Source organism: Miniopterus natalensis, chromosome 6 (genome assembly GCF_054644295.1).
Source record: "Miniopterus natalensis isolate mMinNat1 chromosome 6, mMinNat1.hap1, whole genome shotgun sequence".
Classification (NCBI taxonomy): domain Eukaryota; kingdom Metazoa; phylum Chordata; class Mammalia; order Chiroptera; family Miniopteridae; genus Miniopterus; species Miniopterus natalensis.
The window spans coordinates 59217034-59237844 of NC_142086.1; the positions used below are offsets into that span (position 1 = coordinate 59217034).

At 43.4% G+C, this 20811-nt stretch overlaps 1 protein-coding gene across 2 annotated transcripts in view; it reads right to left on the reverse strand.

The window, feature by feature from the left end:
* USP13 (ubiquitin specific peptidase 13) overlaps window positions 1-20811 on the reverse strand; it is an 89309-nt gene that overhangs the window by 21961 nt on the left and 46537 nt on the right. For both annotated transcript variants that reach the window (XM_087818295.1, XM_087818296.1), the window contains exons 9-14: window positions 19151-19222; window positions 18697-18790; window positions 11746-11871; window positions 10309-10462; window positions 8182-8356; window positions 1838-1926 (exon numbers count right to left, since the gene is read on the reverse strand). In XM_087818295.1, coding sequence (XP_087674421.1) covers window positions 1838-1926; window positions 8182-8356; window positions 10309-10462; window positions 11746-11871; window positions 18697-18790; window positions 19151-19222 — 710 coding nt within the window. The remainder of the gene's footprint in view (window positions 1-1837; window positions 1927-8181; window positions 8357-10308; window positions 10463-11745; window positions 11872-18696; window positions 18791-19150; window positions 19223-20811) is intronic.

Consider the following 20811-nt stretch of genomic DNA (forward strand, 5'->3'; position numbering starts at 1 on the left):
TAATAAATAAAGAATGACATTTTAAAGAAATTAGCTGAATCTCAAGTCTTGGAGTACATTTTTTTAACTTCTCAGCTCAGTTGTTCTTGTGTTGACCTACTCACATACAAAACTTATCAGTCTAATATCCTGTTGACATTTAGTATCACATATATTTAAATATAATAACAAATGGGTTCAAATGTTGGTGTAGGATATGTGTCATAGGCTAGCAAACAGAACTTGAAAATAGTATTCCCAAAACCAGTTATGATGCCAGGTATATCAATCCTACTTTAAAACAACCATCCAAAGAAAAAGCTTAGTTAAAAAATGCTTAATCTCAGAGGACAGTAAGAAACAAACATAATGTCTGACCTACAAAACCAATACAAATGTTCCTCAACAGAAAAAGTCAGGTTCATCAAAGAAAGCTTTGGGAGGCCTTTAAATTCAGCAAATCTATGAAATCTCATCTGAATTTTTGTTCCTTTATAGGAATCCCAAGGACAAAGAAAAATAAGAAAACTGTTTCCAAAATAGTTTGAAGCCTTTAGAAGAAGTCCATTTTTTCCCAGGTACTTCTCAGGCCCACAGAGGAAAGGCTAAGTGATGGGCAACCTGCCCCCTGCCCTGCCCACAATATCATTCCACCAGGAAGAGTAAAAACCTGCCAGAGAATCAGTCACAGGTTGGGATGTCACACAAGTGCTGTGTAAACTGTTAGGACCGGAGGGTTCTGGGAAATCACTCCAGCCGATTTTCCATTCCTTTTATTCATCCCCTTCAGATGGGCAGATGAGTGCTTAATTAACCAAAATAAAGCCTGAATAGTTGTTTTTTAAGTGCTCAAAAACATAAAAACCTTAAAAGACTGGAAAACAGTCTGTACTTGTTTGAAAAACCACAGAGGGTAAAACTGGACATCCTTCTACACCACTAAAAATAGCCTAATAACACGCTTGGTATTAGATCATGATGGTAGGAAAAAATGTTCTTATGCACTGCCTGGAAAATTAACCTCTAACAATGGTCAAGGGCCTTTAAAATTAGCCAAAAGAAAGTCCAATTAAGCTCAAATCACATCCCTGTTTAATGCAACTGACTGTACTCATTTTATTATTAGTAAGATGTGTACGATTTAAGAGAATGTCATCAGCGTGCTTCAGAAGCACAGGAGAGATGCTAAGACAAGAATATATCTTCAGTTACTGGACTTGCACCTCCAAGTGTGGCCTTTGGACCAGCAGCAGCAGCATCACCTGGGAGCTTGTAAGAAATAAAGAATCCCATGTGAAAGGGTCTTCTTTAAGAAGGAAAAAAATGGTGATGGAAGAAGACTTGACTTGGGGTGGTAAACACACAATACATTATACAGATGATATATTCTAGAATCTATCACATAATTTTATTAACCAATGTCATCACAATAAATTCAATAAAAAATAATAAATAAATAAAAGTAAAAAATAAAATATTCAATGATTTAAAAAAAAAAGAAAAAAATCCCAAGCCCCACTCAGACCAGCTAAGTCAGCATCTGCATTTTACCAAGGTTCCCAGGTAATCTGCATGCACCTTAAAGTTTGGGAAGTGGTTTATTTGATAAAGTGGGGTCCTGTTCTCATTCCTAGAATCCACTCACTCCAGACCCCATTATTAGAGGGGTGGTTTAGCATGTGGTAATTTTATCATCAGTGCTTATCATATACTGTGATTCAAAAGAGAATGATGGAAATAACAGAAAAAGAATGAAATGGAAATTTCTGGCAGCCAACCACTCATGGCTCTTTCACATGCCATGTTTTTTAAATGGCTAATTCGATGTTTTAAGCAAAAGCATGCAAAAGATACCTACCAAATTTTTTGGGAACCCAGTCAAGACCAAAAGTGAACTTCTTTATCTGCACTACCAAGTATTCAGGGAATGAGGCAAAGCGAGATGTTCTGGGAAACACAAGGGGATTATATCAATGAAACAGGCAGTAAGAATTGAGCACAGTTCATGAAGCATCCCTCTGTCTGAGGCATACATGCAGTTCCAGTAACTGGACTAAGTAGAGGAACAGCAAACAGACATAAGCGGACACACACTCACACACTCCTGCTCATTCATCCTGGCCTGTTTCTAAACGTAGGAGAAGGTCCTTTGAGAATGACTTTGGACCCATCGCCAAATTATTACTTTTACTTCGCTGTGGCATTTTATATTTCTGAAAAGTGATTTTCAACCATAAACATCAGTTTTCTCTAAAATCCTTGATGGAATTTAGTATATATATATTTGTAGGTGTGTGAGGACATGCATGCATTATGTGGGGGTTTTTTTACATTCAATATTATTTTGTGTTAGTTCCAGGTGTACAGCATAGTGGTTAGACAATCATATACTTTACAAAGTGTTCCTCCCAATATTTCAAGTACCCACCTGGCACTATACAGAGTTATTACAATATTATTGACTCTATTCCCTATGCTGTATTTTACATCCCCATGACAATTTTGTAACTGCCAATCTGTATTTTTTAACCCCTTTACCTTTTGCATTATGTGTCTGTATGTGGGGTTTGAAAAAGCTCCCCAAGCAACCCTAACACACTCCCACCTCTGCTCTCACCGAGAATCACTATCTTACAGCAAAGAGTTGGCATAGGAGGGATCTCTGGAACTCTCGATGAGGTTAGCTATTGGACGTGCCTCGGCCTCATTAAAATGCTATTGCACCTAAATCCAAGGTCACAAAAATCCTAGAGGTTATATATATGATGGGTAAGAAAGGCTGAATTGCCTGGACTTGACTTTGGCAATTTTATGCACAGATTATTCAATTTGTATACCTACTTCATGCCCTGATTCCAGGTCATTCTCTCAATTATTTATCATCCTGTTTATAACAATCATTTTTATTTCAGTGTTGACGCGAATGTGGTAGGTATACACAAAAAATAAAATTAGCTGTAGACAGGTACTATAGATACTTTCTAAAATAAAAAATTCTAGAACAGCCTCCCTGTAAACTCCACTTTCCAAATGTAAGTCAGTGCCTTCTACTTGAAATGCATCCTCCCAGAATTCAGAAAACAAATGCAAACCACTGCTGCCCCCTAGTGCAGAAGAGAAATCACCATACAGGGACAGAGCACTCTCCAAAGAGCTGAAAGATATGAACTGTGGTGGGTCTTGGATATGCTACTTAATTCACTCCAAATCTGGGCAAGTCACTGACCTCCCTGAGGTTCCATTTTCACATCTACAAAATGGATTTATTAATAATATCTACCTGCTAGGGCTGTGCAATGTTCATACAATTATGTGAAACTGCTTGGCACACAAGAATATATTATTTATCCCTAAGAAGTAACATGATCATTTTGTCATGAAAGAGCTCGGCTCCTTGGACACGGGCTCCATCTGTTACTGACCTGTATTTTGCCCCAGTGAAGCCACTTAACTGCTCTGCATCTCAAATTCTTCATCACAATTATGGCAGAAGGGAATAGGCAATAATAATATACAGAAGCTCTTCAAAAAAACAGTTTAACCATCCTAAGGAACTGATCTATTACAACTCTGGCTCACTCTCCAGAAATTACTTCTTATCTGTAGTTAAGTTTTCCTATCTTCTGAGAAGCAGTAATAAACACCATTCTTACTTAATTACAGCCAAGTCCTCAATTCCACCAAAAACCAACAAACTCCATCTGATATGTTCGACTAATGTAAAAATGTAACTTCTCTGACCTCTGTCTCTAACCACATTAGCTTAAAATCTAGAAAATATATAACAGTGAAATCAAGCAAAAGTCATCGGTAAATCAATGATTTCCGAAATGGGGCTGAGGAGCCCCAAGACTCTTGCAGTAGCTCTGTGGTCAGGGTCTGGGTCAAGTATCAGCTGGTAACTGTCACCATGGGTGGGGGCCAGTGGAGGGAACTCAAAGCTGGGGCGGGGTGGGGGAGGGGAGCATAATTCAATATTCTATGGGTAACTCCCAATTTTAGAGCAACAGAAAGCAGTTAGATGGTGTTCGCATTATACCTGCCCTGTTGGGTAAACATCTTTTGTTCATCTTGGTAACCTCTACAAATCAAGAGTTGGATTACACATGTAGCAATGGCTCAACATATAGACGGAAATTAAATGAGTTAAGACCATTTGAAGTGCTTAGAATAGTGCCTGACTTAGTGTTTAAATATTATCATTACTTAAAATACATCAACTGTTCATTAATTACAATTAAAGCAAAAATACTATGGAAACCTTATTTAAAAAATAAAACTGTCCCTCTCCCTAAAATTAAGATTGTCTATTGTATTAAAAATCTAGCAACTAAAGAAAAACCAATGCAATCCTTTCCATTAAATATGGTAAAAGTATTATAATTATTCAACCACTCTCAAATTGTATAATCTAAGGCAAAAAAAAAAAAAAGAAAGAAAGATAAAAGTAACTGTAACAATGATTATAGTGTATATTTACTCTGGGCCAGGCACTGGGCCAGGCACTTCATGTGGCTTACCTCCCCTTAACCCTCACCTACCCTGTGAAGAAAGTTCTACGATTATCCCCAGTGCCTAACCTGTGTCCTGAAGCCCCGCACCGTGCTTCTCTCCTCATAGATGATAAAGGTCAAGTAAAAGTCTCTCCTTACAGACACTTCACCTGTGAGCAGCGTGAGGCCAGGGACTAGGGCCTGTTCAGCACGCCAGGTAAGCAATAACAGTACTTGCTGGGTGGATGAAATTTCAAACACTAATACTCTTCCCAACACTGTCTGTCCGGGACCATTTAAGGGAAGGGTCTTTATGTCTGGTCCACACTGATCCAGGACCTAACAAGATCCTCAGGACATCTTTTGCCTCTTCCTGGCCTTTCAGGCTCTGGGTCGAACACAAGAAAAGTTGGAGGCCCCGATGCAACATAATAAAGAGTGATACCCTATCCTGCTGGAAAAAAGAAACAGATCCTTTAGGAAACCACTGAACTGGTTTCCCCTAAATTAATATTTAGAACATGATAAGGTATAACAGGGGATATTTAAGGATTATAAGGCTGTATGTATACACAGGCATGACGAGGGAGACGGGGCGCGTTATATAACCGGGAATGAAGAGTTTGAACTTTGAACTCAATTGACCTGAACGAGTCCCAAATCTGCCACTTACTGGCCAATTACTTCTCCTTTATTTCGTCATCTGTAAAATGAGGAGAATAATAGCACTAAAAAGACTAAATGTGATCCCTGATGGGAACAGCTTAACACATGACCTGGAATGATAAATGTGCAAAAAAAAAAGGTAGTTGCACCCCACCGGTGTGGCTCAGGAGCCAGGAGACCGGGGTTCGATTCCTGGTCAGGGCACATGCCCCGGTCGAGGGCTCGATCCCCAGTCGGGGGTGTGCAGGAGGCAGCCGGTCAATGACTCTCATCATTGATGTTTCTCTCTCTCTCTCTCTCTCTCTCCCCTCCTCTCCCTTCTTCTCTCTGAAATCAATAAAGACATATTTTTTTTAAAACAGTAGTTGCTGTATTATCCTAAAACATTGTTTTTCCCTTTCCCACAAAGACCAGTTTTCAATTATTAACAACTGTGATACATCCAGTGTTGTTTTCATGTATATCAGAGCATGTTATATGTAAAAGATGAAGAAAAAGGAAAAACACATTTAACATCTGCTGTCATTAGGTAGGATTAGAGGCAGCAAAAACCCTCCTCAGGGGTCCTAGACAGTGACATTAACACTGCCTATAACTAAGTCTTAGTAGCATTTGAAGAGAAAATCCAGTCAGCAAGCATCGTTCCTCCACTACAGGTGCAGAAGGACACTGGGCAGTGATTTTGCCCCAGGACAGAACACAAGCTGGGAAGTGGACACAGAAGAATCCAGATCTCCTGACCACTAGCCCAGGGGTCAGAGGCTCTGTGTCTGTGGAAAGCTAATGCCTTCCACCTCCATTTTACTTTATTTTTTTTAAATAAGTCTTTATTGATTTCAGAGAAAGGAAGGGAGAGAGAAAAATATAGATAAAAATATCAATGATGAGAGAGTCATTGATCGGCTGCCTCCTGCACGCCCCCCACAGGGGATCAAGCCCGCAACCCGAGCATGTGCCCTGACCGGGAATCAAACCGCGATCACCTGGACGTTGATGCTCAACTGCTGAGCCACGCCGGCCGGGCCATCCCCATTTTAAAGATGGGCTGTTCCAAGTGCTCCGGGAGTCTCCTTCCTGCAGACCCAGAGGGCACATCACAACTTGTACTTATTCTAAGACTCGAATCCACTTTTCTGAAGAACACTCTGCAGCGCACACCTGATGCTGAGAGTGTTCCAGGCTGCCAGGCCCCTGGGCCACCCCGCGTCCCACAGAGAGAATGGCCACAAAGAGGATGACTGCTGAGGAGCCTTCAGCCTACTCTCAATACTTAAGGCAAAAGAAAATCAAATCAGCATGTTGTACACCATAAACTTACACAATGCTGTATGTCACCTACATCATAACAAGGCTGGGGGGTAATAAAGAAATTGTTTCTACCACTTATATTGTGTGTAGATGCCTAACTGCCCAAAAATGTCTCCAAGTTGCAATGGAGCGCATATCGCACTTTTAACATACCAACAATTATCTGCAAGGACTCACACACACACAGATACACATACATATATGCACACTCACATACACACAGATACACATACACATATGCACATGCACACACACAGATACACATACACATATGCACATGCACACACACAGATACACACATATATATGCACATGCACACACAGATACACATACATATATGCACACTCACACACACGCACACACACACACACACCCCGAAACTGAGCAGTCCCAGAATGGAAACTTACCCTGCAATGGATAACTGACAACTGAATGAACTACTATTAATCATCATTTGGATATAAAGAACCCTTCTTAAAATTATTTTAAGAAAATGTGGCTTTTTTTAGCTTTTGAAATAAATTCTTTTTATTTTTGACATATGAGGTCAATCATCTAAAACAGGAATCCTGAGAGATGACTGTTGCAGAGAATAAGTGATTTAGGTTTGGCTACTACTTAAGGTTGAGATAAAAACCAGCGGTAGCTCATCCATCCTGCACTCCCCTTTCCATCAACTAGACCTCAGTCTTAGTGTAGAATAAAAATGGCCAAAGAAGCCCTGGCCAGGTGGCTCAGTTGGTTGGAGGGTTGTCCCATGCACCGAAAGGTTGTGGTTCAATTCTCAGTTGGGGCACATACCTAGGATGCAGGTTCCAGCCCCAGTCAGAACCTGCAACTGATTGAGTGATGTTTCTCTCTCACATCAATATTTCTCTCTTTCTCTCTCTCTCCTCCCCTCTCTCTAAAATCAATAAACATATCCTCAGATGAGGATTTTTAAAAAATGGCCAAAGAAAATCTAAAAGTAGGGAAATTCCCAGAGTCAGACTTTCAGGCCTCCCCTAATTTTATGCCACTATAAATACTCTTTTTCTAATTATATAAAGCGTGTCATTAAAGATTTGAGTGGCTAAAATTAACTAAGGTGCCACCTGAAGGGAAAAATATTTTATGCACCTGACAACAGGGCTGACAATGTGGGTCCAGAACGCCTCCTGCCTAAGTCCCGAGCAGCTCATCTGAGCATGCTCAGGAGCCTCTGTGTCCACTTCGAGAGGCCCTGAGACCTCTGGCCTCCAGGTAGGAGCACAGTCAACCAAGTTCTAAGCCAAATCTTTAATTATGGAATTAAAATCTATCACAGTGGAGTTTAAATATTGAAGACAGTCATAAGTGTTTTTGGAATTTCTTCATTAATATCATTATTGCTCTGGGGGAGAAGCTTCTTGGCTACACCCTCTTGGCAAAAAAAAAAAAAAAAAAAAAAGGCAAATTCTTAATAGAAGATACACCACAAACCTTGCTTTAAAAAAAAAGCATTTCATCCCTTGCTCATAATATAGAGTATAAGCCTGTTTCACTGGACAGGTCCAATACAAGTGAGGTGTATGACAACTAAGGTCGGGTGACCCACCATCCTAGCTCTCCACACAGGAGCAAGCATGCGCAGACTCCTACGACACCCGACCACCCCCCACCTCAGTTCCTGCCTCTCAAGGACCCCTCCTTACCCCACCACCACCAACTAAACACACACGCGTGCACACGTGCATGTACACACACACACACTTACTTCACGCCCGCAGACTTTGCCTGTAGGGCACTGCTCCAGAAATCATCCACGTTTTCTGGCTCAGAAAAGGCCTGAAGGCAGGCGCTAAAGGGTATCTTGGCCCGAACCAGCTCGGGAAGGGGTCTTCTGTTTGCTTCCGCTTCCCTTCTCGTTAATTCATAGGCGATCAGTTCGTCTGAGTAAAAGAGCAAGCAAACGAAGGTCTTTGCAACAGCTCTTATCTTTTTGAAATGGAAAACACCCCCTTTGGACAATCTGCCCTGAAGGCTTCTGGGCTGGGGCAGGGTTGCTTCCTTTGCTGCCCTTCACAAGTCAAAAAAGCATGCCTTGGGGTGTCTTTAGAGTAGCACTGACAGGCCGCCCCGTGCCATTCATATTTTTTGGCCCGGTCCCCTTTGAGACAGACAGGAGGGAACTGTGAACTCTGGCCCAGATAACAGGTTCAGACCCTGCGTGTGATGTGATGTGCGAGCCTGCTCTCTCATTTGTCCAGAGGTCAAGGCTTGTTTACCCAAATGCCACCTTCTAATCACAATCTTCACACAGAGAATTTCACACTGAAAGAAACCCGAGGGCTCGTCTCTTCCCAGGCCCTTCTCGATGATTAGAGGTCATGGAGGGTGTGGGCCAAGGAGCAAAAGGAACCAGAAGGACTGCAGTTGTCCACAGCACACAACCTGTGACACTGACATTGCCAAGACAACTTCCGATTGAGGTTACTCAACACCTCAGATATCAGAGCAACCAACCCAGAAGGCCTTTCTACACCATCCCTGCTCAAACTGATTCAACACCAAGGGAAAAGAAGTGGGTACACTGTGAACTTCCCAGGAGTCGGCAGATCTGCTCTTGGAAACCACCTGCAAGTCAAAACCTTATATAGATTTTTAATGGGCCTTTCAGGGAATTCATTTTGTGTTACCAAAAAAAAAACCAAAAACACTCCTGATTTTTAGGCACACTTATGTACTTAGCTGTTTTCTTAAACACATCTGACTACACTTATAAAATTCATCTCCCTGTCCAGCATCAGTTTATGATGTACTTAGATCCAGGATGCTGGCATTCAGTGTTCCCAGCAATCAACATCCAGAGACTAAAGTATCAATCTCCTTTCTGAACAAAACAGTTACTATTCATAAGCAGAACATGAGCAGAACATGTGAGTCAGTATCCCCGAGGTCCACAAGAGAAAGCAATTAAGTCTAGTTCTAAAAAGGAAACAAACTGCACACTCTCACCCTCATTTCTACCCTTATAAAGGATAAGAATTTTAAAACTGGCCAAAAGCTACAGGAGCTTATAGAAAACGGAAATCATTTTACCTTGAAATCACCAGAATCATCACTTTCCAATTAGCATAATACAGTGACCACTCCCCCCCCCCAAAAAAAAAGAGAGGGAAAAAGAGCACCCAGGAAGCTGTTGGACTTTATAGAAATGACCCATTCATAGGAGAGAAGCAACCTAGCAGATATTTTGCCTTTTTCTGCTTCTAAAATGTTAATTCTAAGTAACATCGTGTATCTATTCTGCCTGGGAGGAATCAGATAAGACAGCCTGAAGGAACCTTCCCCTCAGACCCCAACCTAGATACAGTATCTCTGCCTTCTTCCTGCTTCCAAAGTCCAGAGGCCCCTCGAAGGGGCCTCACTCTTGCAACACTTCATCATCTGTAAGAAAACTCAGACGCCAGCACTGGTTTACATCATGAGACGGACGTCTGCCTGAAAGTCTCACATCAAAAATTACAGTTCTGATCATTTCCCTCAGACTTCACAGCACAACCTAGGAGTGATCAAACCAGTAAAGAACTTTCCACATGTATAATTACAAATATTTTCCCCAGAATTAAGCTGACTCCAAGCCAAACAGTTGGTCAAATTTATAGGCACTGAAATAAGTTCCATCCATAACCCTCCATAAAAATCTGTGATGCATTTGTTTCTTTTCAAAAGGAAGTTACACAGGGACTGAGGGAATGATGGAAGAAATGTGCAAACCAGACACCATCTGGGCCGGGTCTTCTCCTGACGGAACTGTGCAGTGACTAAAACGTATGATCTCTGCTTCCAAGGTTTTCACTTGAAGGAGCACACTGCCAATTTCCCACTCCGGAAGCATTACCTTTATTGGTTGCTGCCTCCATGGCCACAGGTAACTGCATCAGGTAATCTACCCTCTCCATGTAGCGGACTTTTCGGGTCTGACAGCACTGAATACGTTCTTCCACCAAAAACCGAAAAACATCACTTGGATTTTCTGAGCCAATGCGGTTCCTCTATAGGTTAGATTATACCAGGTTAGTAAATTTATGAATATTAAGCCATAAATAAAAATTCACATAGAATCCAATACAATCCTGATGTAAAGAGCTGGTGTTACGAAACAATCCCTCTGAGCAGGCCATTTCACCAGAGTGCTTTAAAAGCAAAACATCGGCATTTATCGAAAGTCCCAAAATGGGGGATTGGCTTAATAAAGTACGATTGATCCTGTGAATTAATATTATGCAGCCGTTAAAAGTCATGGGAAAGGGACTGACCTGGCTGGAGTTAGAAGCAAGGGGATGAGGGAGACAAACTAAAGAGAAAGGGAGAGAAATAAAAGACCACCCTGGAAAAACCAACGCCATGTAGAGGATTACAGAAATGCATTCGTATAAATTATATACAAATAAAGAAATTGGCCCGGCCAGGCATGGCTCAGCGGTTGAGCATCGACCTAGGATCCAGGCGATCAGGGTTCGATTCCTGGTCAAGGCACATGCCCCGGTTATGGGCTTGATCAATGACTCTCTCATCATTGATGTTTCTATCTCTCTCTCTCTCCCTCTCCTTTCCTCTCTCTGAAATCAATAAAGATATATTAAAAAAAAAAAAAGGAAAAGAAATCGTGCTAAATTCAAATATGTAATGACATGGCAAAACATTCACAGCAGGTTGAGTGGCAAACACTGCTTAGAAACAGCACGTTTCTAAAAGCACCTAGAAAATGACAGTGGGTCAGACACCCAAACGTTAACACTGGCTGTCTGTAGGGGCTGGTATTATGGGTGATTTTGATTTTCTCCTTTGTGCCTTTCTGTATTTTCCACAAAGAACACATATGTAATCAGAAGGGAAAAAAAGTTATAAGAGGGGAAAAACCTTTAATCGTGAATTCTTAGCGGCTTTTGAAAACCACAGCATTTAATGGGACTCAACTGTGCTGTGAGCAAAGTGTGGCCATCTATGAGTGGTGGCAGGAGGAGAGCAAATACCACGTAGGACTCTAAAGCAGCTTCATCACCAAAACCCAAGAGAAAGGAAAAGGAATTGTGAGTGAAATAACTGATAAACACTCCTGTAACACGTTCAAATTAAAAGGAGAACAGGAGTCCACCAGTGCCCAGACAACAGGACAAGAGGAGCTATCACATCCAGTAGGCTGGTCGAGCTCCAGCAGTGAGACTCAGGTAAGTGTGTGGGGCATTCTGGCCAAGCCAGATTTAGAGACCGGGCACTTAGGGGCTGGGCACACTTCTTACCACCCTTTGGGCATTTCTGAAGATGGCTTACTCACCTCTACTAGGTTCACCAGGTGCAAGAAGAATTCCTGGGCATCTTGCTGTCTGTTAGAGGAGAATTCCGGGTGACTCTTGCTTACAAAGGCCTTAAACATGCGTGGAGAGATCCCATTCTGCTGAGGCTACAATATATAAAGAAAATCAACTTACAATACTTTCATACACGTTGACAGCACTAAGAGGCAGGCAGAGTGGGGATTACCATAAACCTCAACTTTCAGATGAGAAGACTGAAGCCCACAGAAGCTAAATGAGAACACCAAAGTGCACTGGATGTTTAGTACATACCAGGCCCTGCCCTCCGAACCTGATCTGAGAACAAGATGGGACTCTTCTTGTTAAGTCAAAACTAAAGCCATGAGCCCAGCCTGAGTGACTCAGCTGCACTAAAGGGCTGCCCATTCGATTCTGGGTCAGGGCACATAGCTGGGTTTCAGATTTGATCTCTGGTCGGTGCACAGACGGAAGGCAACAGATCAATGTTTCTCTCTCTCTCCCTTCCTCTCTCTCTAAGGTCAATAAACATGTTGGCAGTCTGGCAGGTGGAGGCCATGTCTCACACTTCTTTCAGATCTCCTGGAAATCCCGGTCAATGCCTGGGGTCTGGAGACCACAACCCGTGTGCACAATCACATAGTCAGATGCAACAGGTGATGGAAAAACTCCCATAGCCATCGGCCAACAGCTGGCTCTACATATAAAATCTCTCCAATATGCATGTTTTAAGCAATGTTTCTAATAAAACTCAGGTGAATTTCCTGTCTTGCTGAAAATATATGTGATCTAGTTGTCCAGTATTTACTGACCGCCTACTTCGTGCAGAGCACTATTGGGGATTCTATCCTCGAGAGCTGAGACAACACTCGGATCTGTAACAAATGGGAAAGAACATTGCAGGAACTTGAAATAGCAGCTATTAGAGACTTCTGAGGGCTTGGAACCTGTACATACATGACCAGCTTACACACAGGGCTCTGGGTGTGCTTCAGGGATATGCGAAGACCAATTTATACCTGATAACAATTTTACTACCTGTATATACACTTCCTGAAAACTACGTGGAAGTTGTAACTTTCTTCACTCACGGTGCTGATGCAGATCTACACAGCATCCGCCAACATAAGCATGCAGAAATAATCCTTACCTTTGTGCGTAATGGCCAACATTTGTTCACGCGCTAGAAATTTACTCAGTGCTATGAAATATCAGACTATTCTAGGTACTTGGATGAATACTTACTAGGCTTAAGCACTTTGTATGGGCATCTTGCTAACTCACTCAACCTCATGAGGTGATTATTACTATTTTCTCCACTTAACATATGCGGAAACTGAGGCAAAGAGGTGTTAAGTAACTGGCCCAGTTACAGCTAGAAAAGTCAGTCTCTCCATGTCTCTCTCTCTCTGTGTCTCTCTCTCATGTCTTAATACTGCTTCTTACATACAAGTGAATAGCTCTCATCTCTGATGACCCTGAGTCTATCTAACAGATGCAGAATAAACAACACACTATGTCTTGGACTCTAGGTAAGCCCTCTCCAAACCCACCCACCACTGGGGCCAACATTCAGGCCAGTCCAGCAATCCCTTCCCCACCATCAGCAGTGTGGAGGTCCGACTCTGAAGGAATCTTTCACATTATGTGCTTCTGTTTGGGCCCTCACATGAGGATGCACTCACTGCCTGGTCCTGCTGGTGTCACTTCTCACAGGCTATGCTTAAAGCCTCACTTGGCTGCCAGTTCCCCCCAAAGCAGCTGCTTTGGAAAATTCAACAAGTCGGTAAATTCTGAAAGGCTGCCTGCTGCTCTGTGCCACCATATGGCTGTACAACTGGGAGGAGATGTTTCAATAAAGACCCTGGTGTAAAGCCCAAAAAACCACAGAATACTCAGAATGAACTGTGGCCCAGCCTCATTCATTCCCCTCCCATGCCTCTTCTCTTTCTGAGCCTATTTCATTTCTTTTCCCTCAACTGACCTTTCTTAATCCTTTGCTCAACAGATGCAACAGGTAATGGAAAAACTCCTTATAGTTTGAGAAGTGTTGAACATGGAGAAACTATTTGAAAACCAGGGAGAAGGTCCCTCTCCTTCTCCCCTTCACACTGCAGACCAGCTCCTGGCTTTCACAGCTGGATTTCAACATTTTAGCTCAAACTCAGCTACTCCACACTTGATGCCTTGGTCATTAGCCAGCCCTGTCCGCCTGCACCACACCCTGCACCTGTGCTATCTCTGATTTCAGAAGGGAGGTCTCACACAATCCCATGCTTAACTATTACTGTGTTCACATCAGATCTTGTATATTAGAAAGTCAGTAAAAAAGTTGAGTCTGAATCTAATTAAGCTTCCAGATGTAACTTCCAGCTTATAAGAAACACAAGCTAAACAACAGCTCAAGGAAGCAATCTTTAGAGGAATCCTGGGCAAGTAGTCTGGCTCCTTCAACAAATCAATAGCCTGCAGAAAGAAAACGAGGGGATTTAAGAGATGCTTTTGATACCGCAGGGAAAAATCCAGATATGGACTTGGCACTAGGTGTACAAAGGAAATGTTGCTCATTTTGTTAGTCTGCTTCGAACACTCTAAAATTTTAACATGATATTTATGGTATAAAAAAGAAAGGGCTCTAGTTAGAAATGCATACTGAATATTTACAGGTGCTTGGATTATGTGTTAAAATACTCCAGGGAAAGGAGAGGAAAGAAAGGAAAAGGGAAGGAAAGGGTTGAGTTTAGGGGGATGGATAAAACCAGACTGGCAGAATGGTGATTGCTGAAGTTACCTAATGGTACATGGAGATTCATTATACTTTGCTCTCTACTTTTGCGTGTATTTGCAAATTTAAGTAAATTTTTTTTAAAGGCCAGGCTCTGGATAAGGCAATTTTTTTCTTATAAGAAGCTAAAAGCCAAAATAAGAACGAAGGAACTAAGTCAAAGAAACCATGTTTCCTGGTTGGCAGCGGGTTCATGACATCACCTGAGCGCCCCCATCGACCTATCGCTGCACAAGCGGAGGGGGAGAGACCAAAACTGCCCAGGAGTCAGGCCTGCCCTCAGGAAACGCACTCTCGCTGTGAGCCGGCCCGCGGACACCTAACGGAAGGCTAGCCCTGGCAACTAACTTTGTAAGAGGGAGCCCCAGATACCTCCAAAATAGCAACCACCTAAGGAACCTGTCGTATTTATAGGATACTGTACTTACTTTCTCCATCAGGAATTGCAAAACAGATGAGCTAAAATTACAGCGAGGACTACGATGTTCAGAAGCTCTCCCCATTGCTTACGCAGGACTTTTTGTTGAACGCTGCACAAGAAAGCGGCCGGATGCTGTCCACTCACATTCCCTGAGCCTAATGCTTTACTTAATAAGCAAGCACAAGACAGGCTTTGTGTCACATTAGAACAATTCTTGTAAGACCACAGGAATGAAACAAAAATAAACCCGTCTCAGCCTGTCCCCAGTACACAAGTGCACGCCATCTGTTGATTCAAACATTTACACTTAAACCCTGGATCAGTAGTTCCTAACCCAGATCCAAATCCAAATCTAAAAGCTAAAGGAACAGAGAGCATTCCCCAAGCTACTTTTCATATTTCAGAAAGGGAGTTAGAACTGTTACATTTGCCTAACCCAGGAAAATGGAGGTTAGTGAAAATAAAGTTCTTACTTTGGGGCTAAAATTACATCACCTCCAAGTAGAACACTGGTTATCTCATGTTCATCAGACGCTAAAACCAGCAACTATGTATCAAGGGTTATTCAGCTGGGACATCAAATGAGTTGCTGCTTAAGAAACGCAGTTTGTTCAGAATACAAGATTGTTTAAAACATGTTATCTTTGGAAGGAGAAACAAATTAAGAGTATTCAGCATTAGAATGTGTGAAAGCACTGTCTTAGAATGCACAAAAACCAGGCATATATTCTTTGAAGATGAAAAAGTATCCTTTTGATAGTGAGGAGGTTTTATTTACCACAGACACAAGTCAATTCAAAAATGTATGTAGAAATGGCAGTGCCCAAAGCAAACACTGCAAATCTTTGTACAGATGAAGAAGTGTATTAAGTGTGCATATACAAAAACTAGATTTCACCATGGTCTGCAGCAGACAGGTTTAATCCCTGGAAATATATATTCTAGAAATGATCCAAGATGTAAGACAAAGGTGGGAAACCCATGTGACTGGGCTACCTGATAATTCTGTAAACTTCAAGCACCCCCTTTATCATCCACACATGGAGGCTCCAGGAGCCTGAAACAAGTGCTGGAACAACTGTGAGGGAAGGAGGCTAGTGCAGTGGTCACACACACAGACCTGGGGCCTGACTGCCTGGTGGAAAGCCCAGCCCTCCCACTCACTGGCTTTGTAACTGTAGGCAAAGTTTCTGAGCATCAGTGAACATAAGGGAAGAGCCTGGAATCTCATTAGTACTATGTAAGATTAGTATTTGTATCACTGGTGGTGGTGGCTCTGTAAAAAGGCATTCCCGCCACATGGCTCTGAACCCTCTCCGCTCTCTCCCCTCCACCACACATGCCTCTCGTAATCTGTCCTCTTTCCTGCTTCAGCACATCATTTCAGGCTCATCTATAAGTCACAAATGCCAGAGGCCTGGGACAAGACCAAAGAGCCCCAGATGCCTGAGAGAAGAAAGATTCTTACAACTCGGTTTCTCTGAAACCAATTGCCAGTGAAAATCTTAATGCCTCAGAAAGTAAATCCCTCCACTGTCGGGGGGAATGGAGATTTTACTGTGAATTACTTGCCTGTTTAAGCTTGAAAGTAACACCTTCAGGACCTCAAAGAAAATCACCTGGTCAAGTCAAACTCATTTTGAACATTAAAGGGACCCATTGATCATGGCAACTCAGAACAGGGAAAGGCTTTCACAAATCATCTAGATCAAGGGTTATACACCCCAGCACCCAGTCCATCAGCCAGGTCATGATCACAAAAGGACTGGAGCACACAGAGAATTATGTGAAAGGAAGGCTGCTACTCAGCTCCAGCAAACTGCTTTCAGGCCTGGAACTGCCAGGGGTTCTGAGTGTTCAAGAGAAGCTGGAAATTCAGATACTTATATGTGGGCCAAGCAAAACACACCTGTAGGACATAAATGGCCCAAAGGCTGCCAGGTTCCACCCCTTGAGCCAGACAGAGCAGGGGTTCCCAGCTGCCATCCTCAGACCCCTGAAGATCACAGAGCTACCACACAATAGTCACTAAGTCCAATGACAGGGAGGGGACAAAGGTCCCAACCAGTCATTGGTTCAGCGACTGAATCAATAATATGCCTTGTTCATATAAGAACTACTTTTTTTCCTAATGTAAAAGGACTCTGTGATATTAACAAAAAGAAATTTTACTTCCAAACATTGCTAAATTGATGGAATTTCATTTCACATTTTCTCAAAAGAAGAGATTCCAAAAGCACAACAGTCATGTAACACACACAGATTTTATTTCTATTAGAGAGGGTACCCTTACACTTTCAACATTCACAACCACCTCCCAGGGCAACCCTGCCACGGGATTGCTGAGACTGAAGCCCGGCTCCCAAGTCCCAGTTAAGTCTCTTCCACCAGGGAGGGTGGACTCTGCCCGAAGAGTGGCCCAGGAAGTGACTCCCCGGGTGAAAACCCAGGACAAATGTGATCAAAAACAAAATTCTGAACCAAGTTTTTTTCACCATCACCTCCTCAAAGTTTCACAGGGCTAGAGGTGGGAGAAGCATGGATACCCCGATACTGCAGCCCTATGCCCGAACCACCTCCTCAGCTGCACCCCAGATGTGGGTCCTCCTGTTTCGGGTGGATAAGGAACTCCTTATTTTGCAAGGCCGGGTAACAATGCAAGTGGAGAACTTGTCTTCCTGCCCCCACAACACCCCGATCTCCTGGCCTAGCCATTCAGAACGCCTACACCCCTCTCCACCCTCCTCACCCCAAACACTGCCTCCATATGTTCCTATGTTCCCTTCAAAATCTCCCTTCTCCCTATGGCTCCATTTCCCCAACTAACTGGCTTCATTACAAAAAAAGTTTATTCATTTTCGATTCTTCCTTCAGCCTGCAGGCGTTAGTTAAGGATGACGGATGTAAGATGAGAGCACAGAGGTCAAACACTGGAGAAGCAGAATTGGAAGGACCTGCCCGCTAAGTCAAAACAGGGCACTGTGCAGGCAGAGCAGGTGCTGGGAAGTGGGGCAGGCGTCCCATTCCGGACACCTGCCGCGTGGAGCCAAGGCCGCCGGGGCGGCTGCGCACTGCGGGATTCCCAGGGCACCACGCGTACAGACCAGGGTGCGAGCAGTGCCCTCTGGGGTTCTGTTAACGGAGCAGCCCAGAGAGGCGTCGGTGGTTCATCCTGCAGGCATGTGGAAGTCTTTCAATTACTACATGTAGTGACTACATGGCCAGCTGAGTTCCTCAGACGTGGGTGTGCTTACAAAGCCCCTGACAGCTTACCAAACATGAGGACTGCCCGGCCCTCCCCAGAAACTCAGAATCCTCAGCTCTAGGGGGCCTAGGAATGTGAATAACCAGCCTCCAGAGAAACCCTAGCAAACAAAGTTGAGGCTTAGGAGAGGAAAGACTTTATAAGGCCCAAGATTGTATTCCCAAGGGAAAATGCTTATATTTTGTAAAGCTTATTCCTTTCATCTCAGCTGTATCTTATGAAGAATATTGTTTCTGAAGGCCATTAGTGATGGCAATCACACAAAACATGATCATGAAGCAACTGCCACCAGAAACCCCACCCCTGGCTGTTGCTGTTTTAAGAGCATGCAGACAATGACCCTAGACTCAGAAATGAAATAGCTGTTTGAACAGCTTGTTAAGTTTATAGCCACCATTTGCCAAATCTTAGGAAATCCACACTCTAGCTGGTAAGAGCGCCTCCTCCCTACACACCAGCACAGCAGCCACTCAGACACATACCTTATGGTCATCCTTCATCACCTGTTCAATGAGTTCAGATTTCACTGGAGGTTTGGAGTACTGGCCGGAGAGAAGGCCATGTCCCAACTTAGTCCTGGACAGAAGGGAGGAACACAAACAAAAAGGTCATTGTTGTTTCCCCTCGAGATATTAAAATTATCTGTGAACTTTATGAAGTGCAGCTACTTTCGGGATACTTTTTCTATTGTGATTTATCTTAGTTACAATAATTTATTTGGTGCTACCTGATACTGATTCTATGTTCAAATTTTCCTCAGTACTTTTTAGATCATTTTATTAATTTCTTTCTTCTTATAAAAGTGACATATACTCATTTTAGAACACTTTTTAAAATACATAAAAAAGAGAATTGCCTTGAATTCTGCAACCCAGAAAGAACCACTATGAACACTTTATTAGAGACTTTTCTTAAAAACTACAATTAGGCACTTACATCTGTGTGTTGAAATCCTGTGTTGGGTCCAAAGGAGAGTAGTCAAATATTCTGGGAAGATTTCCTACATACCTAGAAAATGAAAAGTGACAGTCAAAACACAGGAACTGAGAGAACAGAACCAAAATAAGCCAGTGTCCTAGTGAAGACCTTCTTGCTGTTCTGTCAGAATTAAATCATCCAGCCCTGGCTGGTGTTGCTCAGTGGTTAGAGCATCGGCCTGGGCACTGGAGGGTCGCAGGTTGGATTCTGGGTCAAGGGCATGTACCTCGGTTGCCGGTTCGCTCTCTGCCCCCGGTCGGGGCATGTGTGGGAGGCAACAAATCAATGTGTCTCTCTCATCAATGTATCCCCCCCCCTTTCTCTATCCCTCCCTCTCTCCCTTCTACTCTCTCTGAAAAAAGTAATGGAAAAAATATCCTTGGGGTGAAGATTAACAACAACAACAAATTAAATCGTCTGAAAAAGTTCTTCCTGAGCACCTACCTCTGCAGCCATACTCACGGACCTCCCTAAAACATCCCCGCTTCTATCAGTGGATCTCAGCCCTGGGTGTGAGTTAGAATCCTCTAAAGAGTTTCTTGAAAAAATACCAAACCTGGAGTCACCCCCAGGTTCTGATTTCACTGTCTGAGGCTGAGGCCTTCGGTTTGGAATCTTTTGTAAGTTCCCCAAGTGATTCTAACATGGGGCCAGCGTCAAGAACCACCGGCTTATGCCATCGCAACTGCCACCTCAAAAACAAATAGGGCCGGGAATTGTTGCAATCGTGTCGAGATGCGTAATGATGCTAATAGCCGTGCCGACGCTCCTCTCTTGAGGGTTTCCCATGTTACCTGGTTGGGTCTTCGTTACAACCACATGAGAAGTGATCAGTATCATTACCCGACTTGAGAGATGAGAAACTGGAGTGAAAATTCATTAGGTAGCTTCCGAAGTCACCCAGGGAAGGAATGACGGAGCCCAGAGGGGGACCCAGGCAGCGTGGCTCCACAGCTAAGCCCTGAACACCCTGCCGGCTGTGCTGGCCCGTCCACAGGCCCTGGGGCGTCCACGCCCCTCCTTCTGGCCAGCTTATCCTGACAGCAGTGCTCACTTGACCACCCATCTCTCGGCCTGCCTGCGGCTCCCTGTCCAAGCACGGCCTAAGGAAGAAAACAGCCACAGGTCGCCCCCTGCCCCTCGGCGTGGGAGGTCGAAGGCAGCCCTGCACGCGCACAGGCGGGAAGCGCCCTAAGTCAGTGCCTCCCAAATCGTCTTCGGTGACGGGCCAGCTTTTTTATTTCAACTCATGTAGATGATACATTTAAAAAATACAATAAAAACAAATTATTAGAAAAAATGAAATGCTACTTATAAAAAAACAAGGCCATGTCAAATGGCTACAAAAATTCTTAAAAGCTCGCTCACGCCACTCTCAATCTCCATTCTGACCTCAAGGCAGAGCCGCAGGCAGCAGTGGGAATCACAGTCAGTGGCCAGAAAACAAAAAGCCGAAATCCTGTAGGAAACTCCATCCACCAGGAGGGCAGCACTGACCAAAGAGCTCGCTGAATCTCTCCTGGTGCATCTATAGGAAGGGACCCGGCAGGCTTCCTGTGAGGACTCACAATTAACACTTTCTTGGCATAGAGGGAAGTGGCCTACTCAGGGGAGCCATT